Here is a 14,756-nt window from a genome sequence, read left to right on the forward strand (position 1 = left end):
TGTCACTCTTTTTTCCTATTCTCTTCCTTGTTTTTCACGTTGCTGTGTTTCTATTCGCTGATGAGAAAAAAAAGATTTCCCATCTTAAAAAAACGAGTGTTGGTCCCCACCACCTGTACAAATTAGGCACCAAGTGGAACATGGAAGCGCCAATGCATGTGATGACCACCTACGCTTCTTAGCCATTTCCCTCTTTCAGGCTTTTACATCGTTCCCGGTACTTTCCCATATGTGGCTAGGAACTCTTACAAGAGTACTTGGAGTTCCCAGTACTTTCCCCTATGTGGCTAGGACCTCTCACAAGAGTACTTGGTATAAAGACTATACACGTCTTTTGCGAGGAAAGAATATTTCATTGTAATGTCTCATCTTTCATTCAGGGATGCATGCTGCTGATGGAAGCAAGCAAAGTGTCCACCTCACTTGAAATAAGTTATTAGTAGAAAATGGTAAATAACTTGTCGAGCGCAATGGAATTTGTGGTAATCTTAAGATCAGAGGGGTTCCACATTGAAGTGCCTACATGGTGCTCGGCTGCTATCCATCAATTTCTCTGGCCTTTGGTCTGGGAGCCCTGCTGAGATCAGATCTTTAAGAAGCTTCTGACCTTTCTGTCCTGGGAAGTTGCAGTACTGAATAAAGTACACAACCTGTTTGTTCCCTCGCAACCACAACTTGCACATTAGGGAACCAGCTGACTTTAAAAGCAAATTTGATATGGCATTAAAGGCGGGTGTGTTTTTTGTCCTGCACGTAGCTGGACATATCCTCGTTATGTTATCCTTTGTTGCCCCGTTAAGCAGGAATAAAAGCCCATGCTGCTCCCTTGACTGCAAACATGATAGCTTAGACAACACTTACTGTGCCGTCCTAAAGCTCATTTTGCAATGGGTCAGAAATCTGGTAGCCTGCACCAAGGCTGACTGCTTACCCGGAATTGCTTCTTCTATTAAGGAGAGGTATTTTTATTAACATCTGTCTACTTCACTCTTAATCCATTATTTATTCATCCTTCTGCCTTCAACTACACACGTGGTGACATTGTGTAACCAATATGGGGAGTACAAACGCTAATACACTTAATCAAGCAACTATGAGCACCAAACATTGCCCAAAGCAGAAGTAATCCCCAAAGACAGACAAAAAATGCTAAAAGCAGTGCAAACCCTCATACTCTCCATCAGGCAACACTAAGCACCAAACATTGCCCAAGCAGAACTGATTCCCAAAGACACACTAAGCCAACTAATGCAGTGCAGATCCAAAATAGTCAATTTAGCAAATCTAGGCATTTGCAACGCCAATAGCTTAAAGTTTCACTAATGCGAGACCTATTGCATTGCAAATGCTTGTTTATGATGGAGGGTTACTGCTCAGCTCAAGCAATGTCACAGGAGTCAATTCGAATTGTCACCTATATTTCACTGCACAGGGTCCAAGGACGAAAAAAATTTAATTATATTTATCATAAGAGCTGCAAAGTCGTAAGAAACTACAGTCAAAGACATAAGACGAGGGTAAGGCTGGGGTGTAATTTCGTCGTGAAAAGAATCATTGGTAACTGAAGGAAGGACCTGAAGTCTTATGGATATTTCTAGCTGGAAAATGTTGCCTATATCAGTTTAAAAGGCCTCATCATAGAGTTAACATTAGTTCAGCAGAGGAGAGAGGAGTCACTTTGAATATTATTAAAAACATTCTTGGCAACATTGAGAACAATGAGAATCTTATAAGCACTCAAGCTAGGTTACACATCTGTAAAAGCTTGTTTAGTATAGTCCTCCTGGTATTTTTCAAGTGTACAATCATTAGAAATCCAAACACGATCTACGCACTTTCCAAACTTTTAATTGAAGGAGTTCTTCATTAAACCAGAACGATTGGATGTTATTACTTCAGTAGGGGCACTCTCATCAAGTGCCTCCTTAATCCTGTCATTAAAGTGCTCCACATCAGCGAAGATATCTCCAATTAATCAATGCACATTTTATTTTAATGTAGTGGCAAAGTTAGATTTGTTTACTTAAGTCTACACCAGACGTCGTATGGGCACTACAACACAGGAGGAGGGGGAGGTAAAGTCTGTATCATGATAAGTCCAGGTAAGGGATGATTATCAATGTATTTTACTGTACTACAGGAAGGCAATGGCAGACTAAGAATATGCTACTTCAAATAGGTAAGATCAGTGACAAACTGTTCAAGGCTCAAAGCTGAGAAACAATCCAATAAGCATGAAACTTCACGTCCTGAGGGGGAGTCAGTCCACAAGTTAAAGTCCTCTACCAAACCAATGTAAATATATGTAGAATAAAGGCTGATTAAAAGGCGGGCAAATTATATCCCAAACTTGCTAGAAGGTCCAGGTGTTTGTTACATCACTCATGTTAAGGAAATGGTGGATGTGACAACGTGTGGCTATAAAGGGAAATTGATGCCAGAATCGCACATTAGTTTGAACCTATTCATATAAATCATCACAATACTGCCTCTGCAATGTTTATGCGATCAACGCAGTTGATTAAGTAGCCCACAGAGATGCTGTCAAGGTCCAGTAGTGTAAGGAATCTGACGTCAACCCTTCACTGTTGTAAGGGTTGCTGGCTATAACAGAATGGGCTGCTCCAGCATCTCATGTACAGTCTGTCAGTGGCGTGATGGGAACAATCAGCTTTGATTTGGGTGGTTAGAGCCATTCTCATGTGCGATGCTTTGGAATATGACTGCTCCAGAGAGCGTCTATGCGTGAGTCGTAACTTTGCTGAAGGACACCCTTGTATCAGATAGACTTGGATTTCTTGCAAATGCAGGTGCTCATGAGCGCCATCAGTCTTGGATAGGAATTATTTTACAGAGTCTTGCTACCCTTGTCCAACTTGATGTAGCTAAACTTTCTCCTAGTCTGAGTTTACAAAAGGGGCGAAGTTCGCCAGTGCCACACTGGTATAGGTATACAGTGGGTCAGCTTCAGGAGGGGGCAAAGCAGTTTGAAGAACCATTTTCCTTCCAAATAGAGAAGCGGAGGCCTTTTCTTGTCATCATCTGTTCTGGTAGCAACCGTCTCCTCCATTTTGGGGCCTAAGATGAGGGTGTGCAGATAGCTTCAAAGGGAGCGCTTAAGAAATGATGGTCATGTCCGCTCTATGGTGGGGAAACCCAACACTTACCTGAAACCGAGGAAGAAATCAAGCCAGATACTGCCGAAGGGGCACCACAGCAGGCATTGAAGCTTGAGGTCGACTGGTTAGAGAGGTGAAAATAGCAGAAAGTCCTCACAGCGTACCCGGAGTAGGAGGCAGCCCTGCTGACGTAGAGCACCAACCCACGTGTATGTGCAGATTGTAAATAGATGAAGTCTGGTTGTATGACTGGAATTTGGCAGGCAAAGGTATGCTCAACCATTCCTTATCAGACGAACTTCTCACAGAACAATAATAGATCCATAGGCACAGTGGTGATTATAGTGCATGTTGGAAGAGCCTTTGCACAAGCGGACCAACTTGTTATACATTCAACCCAAATCACAGCTAAACCGTTTGTCCTTTACAGTGTGGTGAATATTAAAACAAGGGATTAGTATCTGCATGGGTCAAACACTACGTTCTAGAATACTCGACTTTAGGTGGACTAAACCCATTGGGGCTAAGATGGTGGATTTGGAGGAGTTAATGCATGGCAACAGATGCTCCATCATGCTAATCCAAAACTTTAGTAAAAGAAATTAGAGACTATGTGAATCAAACCAGAAGTGAAGTCTAGAGCCCTTTAGTTGCCAATCAAGTACTGGAACATTACATTAAATCCAATCAAAACAGAACTAAGCAATTCAAATAATTAACATAGCAAGCTAACAAAAAGAAGAATAACAGGCGAGGCCAGACTCTCCATACGTACAAGAAATAGCCTTATCTTGTACAGGTGCTGCATCTAGCAAATATTGCCTCCGATAAAATGTGCCTGTCTGCCAAGCATATACCAATTTTTAACATAGAGTATCTTTTTTTGGCCAAAATTCCCCTTATTTATGATTTTCAGGAGGTGTTTTTTTGAGCCGATGCACAAACAAATTTTTGTTCTGGAAAGTGGCCACCGTGGCTGCATTTATACTAATTAGTTGAAAACAGATTATGTGAGAGGCGAGCGCCATACAGTTTTTCATAGAAATAAGGTGATGATGAGAAAACATCATTTTATTCCTGCCTTAGGTTCTCTCAGATTTTCACGTGACCCAAACCGTCAGAGTTCAAAATCCATCAGGTCAAGCAGAGCATTCTCTACATATGGATATCAAAGGACTCTGAGATATTTCTTGGAAAGTGGTAAAGTAGCCTTTTCATACGAGTGACTCCTAAAAATGTGATTATTTTGGAAGTCATAATGTGATCTGTATGGATTGTCAGATCCTTACAGTTGCACTGCGAAAAAGATACCTGGGCTCTTCAAACGATTCCAAGTCCCAATTTGACTGGTCCTAGAACTGATAATGTGACACTAATTCATAGCATTCCTTTAACTGATATATGTAGAGCTGCACCCTCATCATTGGTTCATACCTATTGTGTTTGTTATAGATTTGTGACACGGAGTATGATTCGTAAGTTGACCAGACGCCCCTTATATATCTTTTAGTTATGCAGTCTCCATTCATCCTCGTCATTTTGCATTGAGGTTCTTTTTGGAATTTGTTATGAATCTGGGGAGGGTCCCTACTTGGAAAAGGAAAGGTTAGTTATCTATAACAATAGTTTTTCCCAAATTAATAACTGGCCCTTCCTACCACCCCTTAATTGAGGTTGGTTACAGTTCCAATGCTGAAAACCCTGCAGTAAAATAGTTTCAGCAGCTGAGATCTCTCAGAAAAAGGTAGGTTCCACTTACCTTAAATAACAACATTTAAGGAGCCAGTCTTACTTCTTTAGTTAAAACTTTTTTTACTTTCATTTTATATTATGAAAAATAATATATGTTAAAAAAAAACTAGAAGCAAACTAAACATTTTTGTGTTGTTGTTTAAATGTAAAATACAATTGTGGGTTATTTTTGAGGTCCAGATTTAAGGCTGGGAATGATTCAAAAGAGGAGGGATCTGGGACAGATTCCTTACCCTGGAGAACTGTTGTTACAGGTACCTAACTTTTCCGTTTTATGTAACAAACAGTGTCTTTGTTAAAACCTTACCTTTTGACTAACCTAAGTATATTTTTATGTTCCTTTACTACAGACCACGAAATAGGATATAGTCTTTAACTTTCAACAAACATTTCATATTTGAAATAAGCCAGCCGAACCACATATAATCTACAAAAATGTATAAACGTGATGTACGCTTTGTCAGAATTTTCACATGCTCTAGACCATGGGTGCTCACAAACATTTTCCAAGGGGCCACAAGTTTGGTCTGTAATGTGACCATCGAGGTAGAGGTTAGGCGGTATGGAGTTGGCATTAAGGTAGGTGAAGTGAAGCATAATTGCATAATGTGAAACCAGAATACCTAGGATTAATCACTTTCCCTCCTTTTTCTTCATTATCACAAATTATTTAAGGATGTGCATTAAACAAAACGTTCTCCTGTTTTTGATTTAATAAAATATAATGTTGTTCATTTATAATAGGAACCCAGGTCACCCAAAGAGTGCACATAACAACTGATTTGCCTCTTTAGTTCACCATTGGCATTATTGTCAGGGTAGAGGGAAGAAATAATGTTTATAAATTCACATTTGAAAACCATCACTTTTAAATTAATATTGGTCAATGCACTGATCTAATCTGATAAAGTAAGGTTAAAAGGTTCTGCAGGTAAATTAAACACACTTTTTTAATTTTTAAGAGACTATCTTATTTCCACACTTTTGCTGCACGATGTCTTTAAAAATAAAGATGTTCTTAAAGTTGAGCATTGCAGGACTCTCAAGCTACTGCCTTTCTTTAACACAAATTAACATTCAAATAAATGTTCCCCAGTTTATTTAGCATCTATTTATTGCTAGTGCTGAGACGACTAAACAGCAGCCCAGAGCTTCTGTTAACTAGGTGGCCACTTGTAAAGGTCAGGAGGGCCGCAGGCGGCCCCCTGGCTGTACATTGAGTATCTGTCCTCTAGACCTTCAATTTATCATCTTGTCACCAGAACTCTTTTAATTATTATTATAACATAGTACACCAATCCTATCCTCATTATCATTGGTTTGAATGTCTATAAGTTAAATAATGATACCGTCCTCTTGTTTTAGAGAATTTCTGCCATTTTAAAACTTTTTTAATAATATTTCGAGATTATGGTGCTGTTTACAAACCTTCTGTCTAATAGTTCATCGTGTGTACACCCCTTGCTATCTGCCTTTTTCAGTACTTCCCCTCTACCTATCGTTCTTTCCATGTCCGTTTCTCTCTGTTTACTTTTTCTTTCACACTTTACCTCTCTTTCTCATTGTTTCACTTTCTCTCTTGCTCTGTCCCTCCCTATGTACACGAAAGGATAGAGTCACTGGGAAAAATCTCAGTTTGAAATAAAGTTTGTCTTGTAAGAAATCAGATGACAATACCCCAAAAACTTCACTTGCCTTGACAGTGTTCCATCTTAAAGTTGCTACACAAACATAACCCCCAATGGACTGCTTATGGCCGTGCACAATATTTAAGGTGTGATAACTGGTGACATTGTATGTCTCATCAACATTGACATTACTGAAAATATTTTGGGGAGCTTAAGTGTATATTCTGTCTTACAGAATCTGAACACAGGGCCTAGGCTTAAGTCACAACTAAGGATAAACCCATCAGAATCCAGGCGGGGGGTTAATGAGCCCAAGACATAGAGGAATGTCTGGTTCAACACACTGGGCACATCCATTCTCTGTGTCCACTATACCTAGGCTTTCCTGTTTTCAGTTTCTATTGTTGGTAAATTCTGGTGGGGTTTTTTCAGTGTTTTCAAGTGATTTCAATACCTCAAAAAACAGTGGTTATCAGTGGTTTCACATTGTCGTGCCCTTAAAAACTACTGAAACAGTGTTTTTCCGGTGTTTATAGAATGTTTTGCTTTTATTATTGCTTGCTTTCTGCACTGATAGAGCATGGTATATAGACAGTGTAAGTATAGTGTATATGAGGTCCAAATAGATTTTTGAAAATTAAACTTATTGTAGTACGCCATACAATACTTCTTCAGTGAGTCTTTGGTCATGTATGCTCGGTCTTTCCTTCCCATGTAAACTTCTGTGAAAAGGCCCTCTCAACATTGGCACTTGAGATGGGCAACACCAAAACAGCCAGTACACAATTTAACTCTGGCCACTGACATAGCATTCCATGCCAATACTGGTTCACATGAAGATTGTGATTCTCAGGGCAGGTTCTGCAACATTTGAGCTGATCTGGGCGCTTATGCCATCAGAGTTATCGAAGCGGTACCACAGTGAGGTTTCATTGACTTCAAATGCCATTGGTGGTGAAGGGACATTTCTATGCATCATTGCAAGTCATTTCTCATACATTGTAAAATAAAAGTTCCTGAATTGCTCTTTACTATTGCTTTACTTACAAAGTGGCAAGCACTCTAACATGTTGCAGTACAGTTACTAAAGGTGTCGCCCCGCCTACTCTGAAGGAGATGTTTCACATCTACACCAATTATGCTGAACACTTGTCAGACAAGGGTGTCTTCCGACTTTAGTTTTTTTATTATGTTCACTACAGCAGTTATGTTTTCCTGTAAACATCTAAGAATGCAGTATAGTGTACTTTTTCACATCCCTATCAATATGTGACCAAAGATCCTCACATTTCTTGCCTTTAGCATCCTCACTCAGCAAACATTCTGTAAACAGTTTCCAGATGGATAATATAGCATTCATAGCCCCTTGGACTGAGAACCATCAGCTAAGGGACGCAGTTGGGATGACTCTTTCTTTGATGCCACACAAAGCACAAAATGATATTTACATTTTAGTTCTTGTGCATGAGACAACAGTGCACCGGAATGGACTAAAAAGTCAATAGCATTACTCATTAACTCTGAAGATTGTAAGGATGCTTTCAGCATACCATCTAACAAGTGGCAAGGATCTCTTACAGGGAGCACTTCAGCTCAGGTATCAATTTTGATAGGTCATCACAAAACTTTTTCATATACGTAGCTGAATCAATGCAAATACAAACAATATCACTCCAATCTTTGTTGAACTTGGAAAGAACCTTTTTTGCTAAGCATTCCAAGTGACACAGTGGCCATGTTTTCTAAAAGTCTTGTGTCATGTTTTAACCACTTTCCCAGATGCTTGCTGATAGCACTCTTTTAACATATACTTGTCACTATACCTTGCATTGAATGTTTAAAGACTGAGGTGTTGACAATTCGCCTACTATCAATACTGACTCACTAGAAAGTGGGAGCTGATGTATTAAGGGTTTTTACCCATTCTCTTTGGGTAAATGGGATGACACATATTAGGAGAGATTCTTGTGAAACTAGCTATTTTACCTATCAGTGAAAGAGCCAAACGCAGCCAAAATATCAAATATGATTGAGATATTTCCTGATTCTCTACAGTTTATACAATAATTAAACAAGCCCTAAAACATGCTTTTAAAACCTGCATCTTTAGACCAAAGACCACAAAACAATATTTTAGTGGCATCCCTAAACAATAAAACTCAAGCAGACTAATGCTGGCCCAGACTTTCTTACTGCTAGCTTGTATAACAAAGTTACATTGTATTGGCCCCTTCAGGAAGAAAGAAAATGACTCTTTCACTCTCTTTTTCCTTTCTTTGAATTGCATTTAGTTTGTGGTTGTGCAGGTGTTTTTTCAGTGTTTATATGTTTTCACTGGTGAGGGCTATTTCTCTTTTAGTGGGGTTTTATCAGTTATTATAGGTTTAAACCTAAAACCGGACAGCCTAACTATACCACACCTTAACCCTCGTGGCACTTCTAAAGGACATGCACAGTAGGCTGTGGAGGAAAGGGTGTTAATTGCAGGGTGTACACTCAGAGTCCACAGGCCAGAGCCAAATGTACAAGGCGTGGCACCTAATATTTAGCCTGCTACATAAATTTTTCCCCAGCGTACACTTGACCCGAAGGCATCAGATATCAGGCGCTTTACATGAGCACCAGTTGCGTTACACAAGGACACATGAATTTTTGTTAGGCACTTGGAGATAAAGTGATTTGCCCAGAATCACAGGATGTTGAGCGTCATTGCAGAGACTCGAACCCGTTTTACCAGATTTGAGGTCGACTGCCCTCTTAGACCACATCCTCTATCAGTTCCTGCCCACAGAATAGAACAGGCACTCACAGATTAGACTGTGTGCAGCGGCCACTGGGTAAAGGACATGGCCTTCACCCATGTATTGCGCACTATCCTCCTGTGCCAAGAGCTAAAGCTGCTATGCAGGGTCTTTGGCCATCCCTAGCAGGCACTAATCACAGGTCGTGACCAAAGGCCATACCCTGTGACCAGTCACTTTGTCTCCAGATTCACTGTGCATGGCCTTTGATAATGTGAAGTGGCCACTAAACACACAATAACATGTTGGTTCTGACCCAGAACTTATCTTTTGCAGTGTTCCCCGAAGTTCATTCCTGTTCACTCCTTGGTTCTAATTTAGGTATGGAACCACTGAGAGATTGTTTAAAAAGTGTGGGTGTCACAATCCACCGATATGCGGATGACTCCCAAATGAATCTGAAACTCTTCTCTTATGATGTTTGTGTTCTGAAAATCTGCCTTTCGAAACTTCACAACTGTGGGCCTAATTATGATATGTGTCGGAAAGCCTCCGGCTGAGATGGTAGATTTGAACTCCGCCCACCGCATTAGGATGATGGCGGTCGGAGTTTAAACCGGCAGTGGAATCCGACTTGGTTCTGATGGGCTCAAGGGCCGTGAGTAGCCTGTCACACAGTGCTGGGATGTGTACAAACTTCCCTTTTTCACTAGGAGCTGGTATAATTTCAGCCCGCCGCACCAGCTCCTATTGAAAAATGGAGGTTTGCGACTGCACGATGTGCGGTCACATCCTAATGGGGTTGTCGGAACCGCCGACCTAAGGTCGGGCAGTTCCTTCCCTGAAACCGTGTCGGTCGGAGGCATCTCTGACCGACATCGTATTTAAGAGCCTGTATGTCAAAAAACCTTGTTAAACTTAACCCTAGCAAGATAGAGTTCATTCATTTTTGCCACTACCATAATTATAGATGTAACCACAAATGGCTATTGTGACTGCACTTTTCTCCCTTTTGCCTCACTTTCACCAATTAAAGTAAGCCTATGGCATCTGGCAAGACCGACTCCTTTCCATGTCACCACACATTAAAATAAGTGAGAGCTAATCTCCTCTCCTGGAAAAAACAATATCCCCTACTCCAACCTAAAGGCTTTTGCATAGTCATCCAGGGTCTCTTCATTACAGGGCTGGATTACGGGTGCTCAATTCTGACAAGTGTCTACACTTTCGCCTTGGATCCCCTGGGAGCTTTGTTGAACTATGTTGCAAGACTCATTTCTGGGGCTAAGAAATTTGACCACATCACAACTATTTATTATGAGTTACATTGGCTTCTAGTTGAAGCGAAAATTAAATTCAAACGTGCTGCATCATGTTTAAATCTACTTGTGCACAAACAAGCCTACTTCTCATTAGCTGCCTTAATAATCTTAAGAGGATCAAAAACCCTCAGAAGCAAGGAGATTTTTAGACTTGAAACTAATAATTTAACATCCCTCTCAGTTGCCACCTAGGCATTCTTCTGTGCAGCGCCAACCTTCTGGAATAAACTCTCTTTCCAAAGACCTCTGATGTCTTGGGGACCTTTTTCCAACCCTCCAAAAACAAAAACCTACCTGTTTAAACTCTGTTTTGACCCATAACCACCTTTCCCTATTCTTATTTTCCTCCTGATCCACACTATTCTACTTAACTTATCTTAGCTAGAGTTGCGGTGTATAAAAATGTGAAGTAAAGAAAAAAATGTGTCCCTGTGCCTCAAAACCTAATACACGTAGGGTGGGCAGACTGTAGGCAAAGGACATGGCCAGTGTCCATGTGCCTCCAAAACCCAAAGTGGACAGAGTCTGATCATGTATAGCGATTACTAGAAGCAAGGCATGTTTTCTGACCACACCCTTCATCCATTCCTTAAGTAAGCACAAATGGCTATTGTGACTGCACTTTTCTCCCTTTTGTCTCACTTTCACCAATTAAAGTAAGCCTATGGCATCTGGCAAGACCGACTCCTTTCCATGTCACCACACATTAAAATAAGTGAGAGCTAATCTCCTCTCCTGGAAAAAACAATATCCCCTACTCCAACCTAAAGGCTTTTGCATAGTCATCCAGGGTCTCTTCATTACAGGGCTGGATTACGGGTGCTCAATTCTGACAAGTGTCTACACTTTCGCCTTGGATCCCCTGGGAGCTTTGTTGAACTATGTTGCAAGACTCATTTCTGGGGCTAAGAAATTTGACCACATCACAACTATTGATTATGAATTAAATTGGCTTCTAGTTGAAGCGAAAATTAAATTCAAACGTGCTGCATCATGTTTAAATCTACTTGTGCACAAACAAGCCTACTTCTCATTAGCTGCCTTAATAATCTTAAGAGGATCTAAAACCCTCAGAAGCAAGGAGATCTTTAGACTTGAAACTAATAATTTAACATCCCTCTCAGTTGCCACCTAGGCATTCTTCTGTGCAGCGCCAACCTTCTGGAATAAACTCTCTTTCCAAAGACCTCTGATGTCTTGGGGACCTTTTTCCAACCCTCCAAAAACAAAAACCTACCTGTTTAAACTCTGTTTTGACCCATAACCACCTTTCCCTATTCTTATTTTCCTCCTGATCCACACTATTCTACTTAACTTATCTTAGCTAGAGTTGCGGTGTATAAAAATGTGAAGTAAAGAAAATAATGTGTCCCTGTGCCTCAAAACCTAAAACACGTAGGGTGTGCAGACTGTAGGCAAAGGACATGCCCAGTGTCCATGTGCCTCCAAAACCCAAAGTGGACAGAGTCTGATCATGTATAGTGATTACTAGAAGCAAGGCATGTTTTCTGACCACACCCTTCATCCATTCCTTAAGTCTCCAAACCTAAAGAGCCTGGCCTTCAACAGTGGGCTGCACCTATTCCCTTGCCACAGTAGACTCTGTGCACAGCCAAAGGCCTTGTGGAGTGTGCACTTGGCACAGGACATGGAAAAAATACGCACTCAGCCCCCAGTCACCTGTCCTCAGTGACCACTTTGGGACTGAGTATTTAAAAAATATTAGTGTGACGGATTCTCAAGGAGGGACACTACACGAGATCTGGGTAGCTTGGGTTTTATTGAAATAAGTTTGCGCTTAGTCCGGCTGGTTATTCTCTCCTTTGCGAAGCGGGCGGGATCCGCGGTGTTCACAGCGCCGTGGGCCTCTTGGCTCGTCAGGTTCCCGGGGTCCGCCTCCTCTGTTGTCTCGGGGTCGTCTCCCGGTGTTCTCCAGAAGAAAAGAATAAGGGACGGTATTAGTTTGGCTATAGCGGCGCGCCACGTCTACCACCAGGGCCAGGGAGTGAGGAATCACCTTTTGTGTAACAAAACAGGTCTACTCGCGTGTCTGGAAAAAGGTGAGGGAAATAACGAATAGAAAGACGGGGAGGGTTTGTGCACAGAGAAGCAGGTGGTTTACCGCGGCCACTCCCTCCTCCCTGTCCACCCCGCTACTCGGTCCCGTACCTGTCCAAGCCACGCTCCTCCCCTGGGAACGTGGCCGGGTGCTTCGCCGTATCCGTAGCTGAGGGTCCTCTCGCCTCTTGCTCCTCGTTTCTCCTCCTGCTCTTGCTTTCTGGTCTCGTCCGCTTCTTCGTCTCTCTCCTCGCTCCGCTCGCCTCCACCTGGAATCGCCGTCCGTCGACTTCCTGGTTCCTCCCCTTTTGGTGATCCGAGCTCCGTGACGTCATTTAGGGGCGGTCCTTGCGGTTGCGGAGCCTCCCAGTTAAAGGGCACCACAGGGGCAGACAGGAGTTGATCTTCGGTATCCGATGCCCACTCGTCCTGTTGAGAGGGGAAAAGGTTAGAAGCCCGTGACACGGGAGTCCACCAGTCAGTGTTTTCCGGGGCCCCCTGAGCCGCCCTTAGTGTCCCGTCACAATTAGTAAGTTCACAAACTTTTAGAATAGGTTTGTGTGGCTGATATAAAGTGAGGCAGTTTTTTCATAAACGCCTTTTGCAGTTCACAAACTGAAATTTTAGTTATTAATTATGCTGTAGTTCTGAAGCAAAAGCACTATATTTTTTAAATACGTCCCAATACGGGCCCCAGTAGCCTTGTGAGCAGTGGTACTGGAACACTTTTTCGAGGAGGAGTGTTAGCCAAGTGGCATTAGCTCAATAAAACCATATAAGTTTTGAAAAATAAGGTAATCTAATGTTATCCTAAGGGAGTGGTAGGTCTTGCAGTAGTGAAAAACCTCGTAGTGAAAAACCTCGTTTTTCACTACCAGGACATATAAAACTTAAAAGTACAGGTCCCACTTTTTAAATACATTGCACCCTGCCCTCTTGACTGTTCAGGGTCTACCTTAGGGGTGGCATATATGTATTAAAAAGGACGGTTTGGGCATGGCAAGAGGTTTATTTTGCCAGGCCAAAATGGCAGTTTAAAACTACACACATAGGCTGCGATGGAAGGCCTGACACATGTTTGCAGGGCTACCTGGGTGGGTGGCATTATCAAACTAATATTAATATTTTTCTTTATTCTTTTGCTTATATGCTATGAATTGGGTAATGCCTTGCAAATGGGGTATGGAACAACTCTCACCCATATGTACAGTTATCAACCAATAGCTGCATCGGCAGAGATACTTGTGATATATATAGATACGAAAATTGTATTGTATTCTTTCATATCTACATATCGATGTAAAGCAGATTATTACAAAAATGTTGCAGACACATTTTTAGAATTTATTGTAAAATGTAAAATTTTAATAAAGAATGATTAAAGAAAAAGTGGGTGGCACAATAGGTGCTGCAGGCCCACTTGCCTTTAATTCACAGGCCATAGGTATATGTAGCACCACTTTACGACGGGCTTACAGTAAATTAAATCGTCATGAGCCCTAGTATGCGATTCCGCATTCTGGTTCTCAGCCCTTTCACATTTGAAGGGGGTGGAAAGCATGTGATTTTATTTAGAAACGTGTGGCCCCCTGTAAACAGAAGGCGGGTCATTTGATGCACCTTTACCATGTGGGTGAAATTGAGCACACAGCATGCAGTTTCATTTTGATTGACGTTTAGAATTTGCATAAGTGGTGCCCCCTAGTGAGATGGAGTCTTACCTGACACTTTCAGCCAGGCTTGGCTTTGGAGTCTGAAGCACTGCACACTACTTTGAGACCTCTAGTCGTGCTCTACTGTTGTATGTGTGATCCAACGTAGAGGCTTTAGCATTTTATGGCAGTGTTGGCTAAAACCCTAGAGCTTTCCGAAACCGTCCAACATAACGTGGGTCTACTTTGCAGCTGTAGTTCCAACAAATGCACCCTGTTGTTGTGCTGCTTCAATAAGATTACTGACCGTGACCTTGTTACCTTACTTGTACTTTGTTTCTGTTTCAGATGCAAGTGGCACAAAGCCTACTCTTGCTTCCAAATTATTTGCCAAGAAACAGTCCTGTGAAGGACATGGCGATGATGATTTTCAAATGGACCGCAAAAGAATCCGTCCATTAGACACGGAGCAGGAGGTAAGGAA

The 14,756-nt window shown here is 41.7% G+C and overlaps 1 protein-coding gene across 2 annotated transcripts in view; it reads left to right on the forward strand.

The window, feature by feature from the left end:
- The window catches only part of BRIP1 (BRCA1 interacting DNA helicase 1), a 1,188,160-nt gene that overhangs the window by 137,824 nt on the left and 1,035,580 nt on the right, over positions 1–14,756 (forward strand). For both annotated transcript variants that reach the window (XM_085649424.1, XM_085649423.1), the window contains exon 5: positions 14,621–14,748. In XM_085649424.1, the coding sequence (XP_085505550.1) occupies positions 14,621–14,748 (128 nt within the window). The remainder of the gene's footprint in view (positions 1–14,620; positions 14,749–14,756) is intronic.

The sequence above is a fragment of the Triturus cristatus genome, chromosome 3_2 (assembly GCF_964204655.1).
Source record: "Triturus cristatus chromosome 3_2, aTriCri1.1, whole genome shotgun sequence".
NCBI classification, from domain to species: domain Eukaryota; kingdom Metazoa; phylum Chordata; class Amphibia; order Caudata; family Salamandridae; genus Triturus; species Triturus cristatus.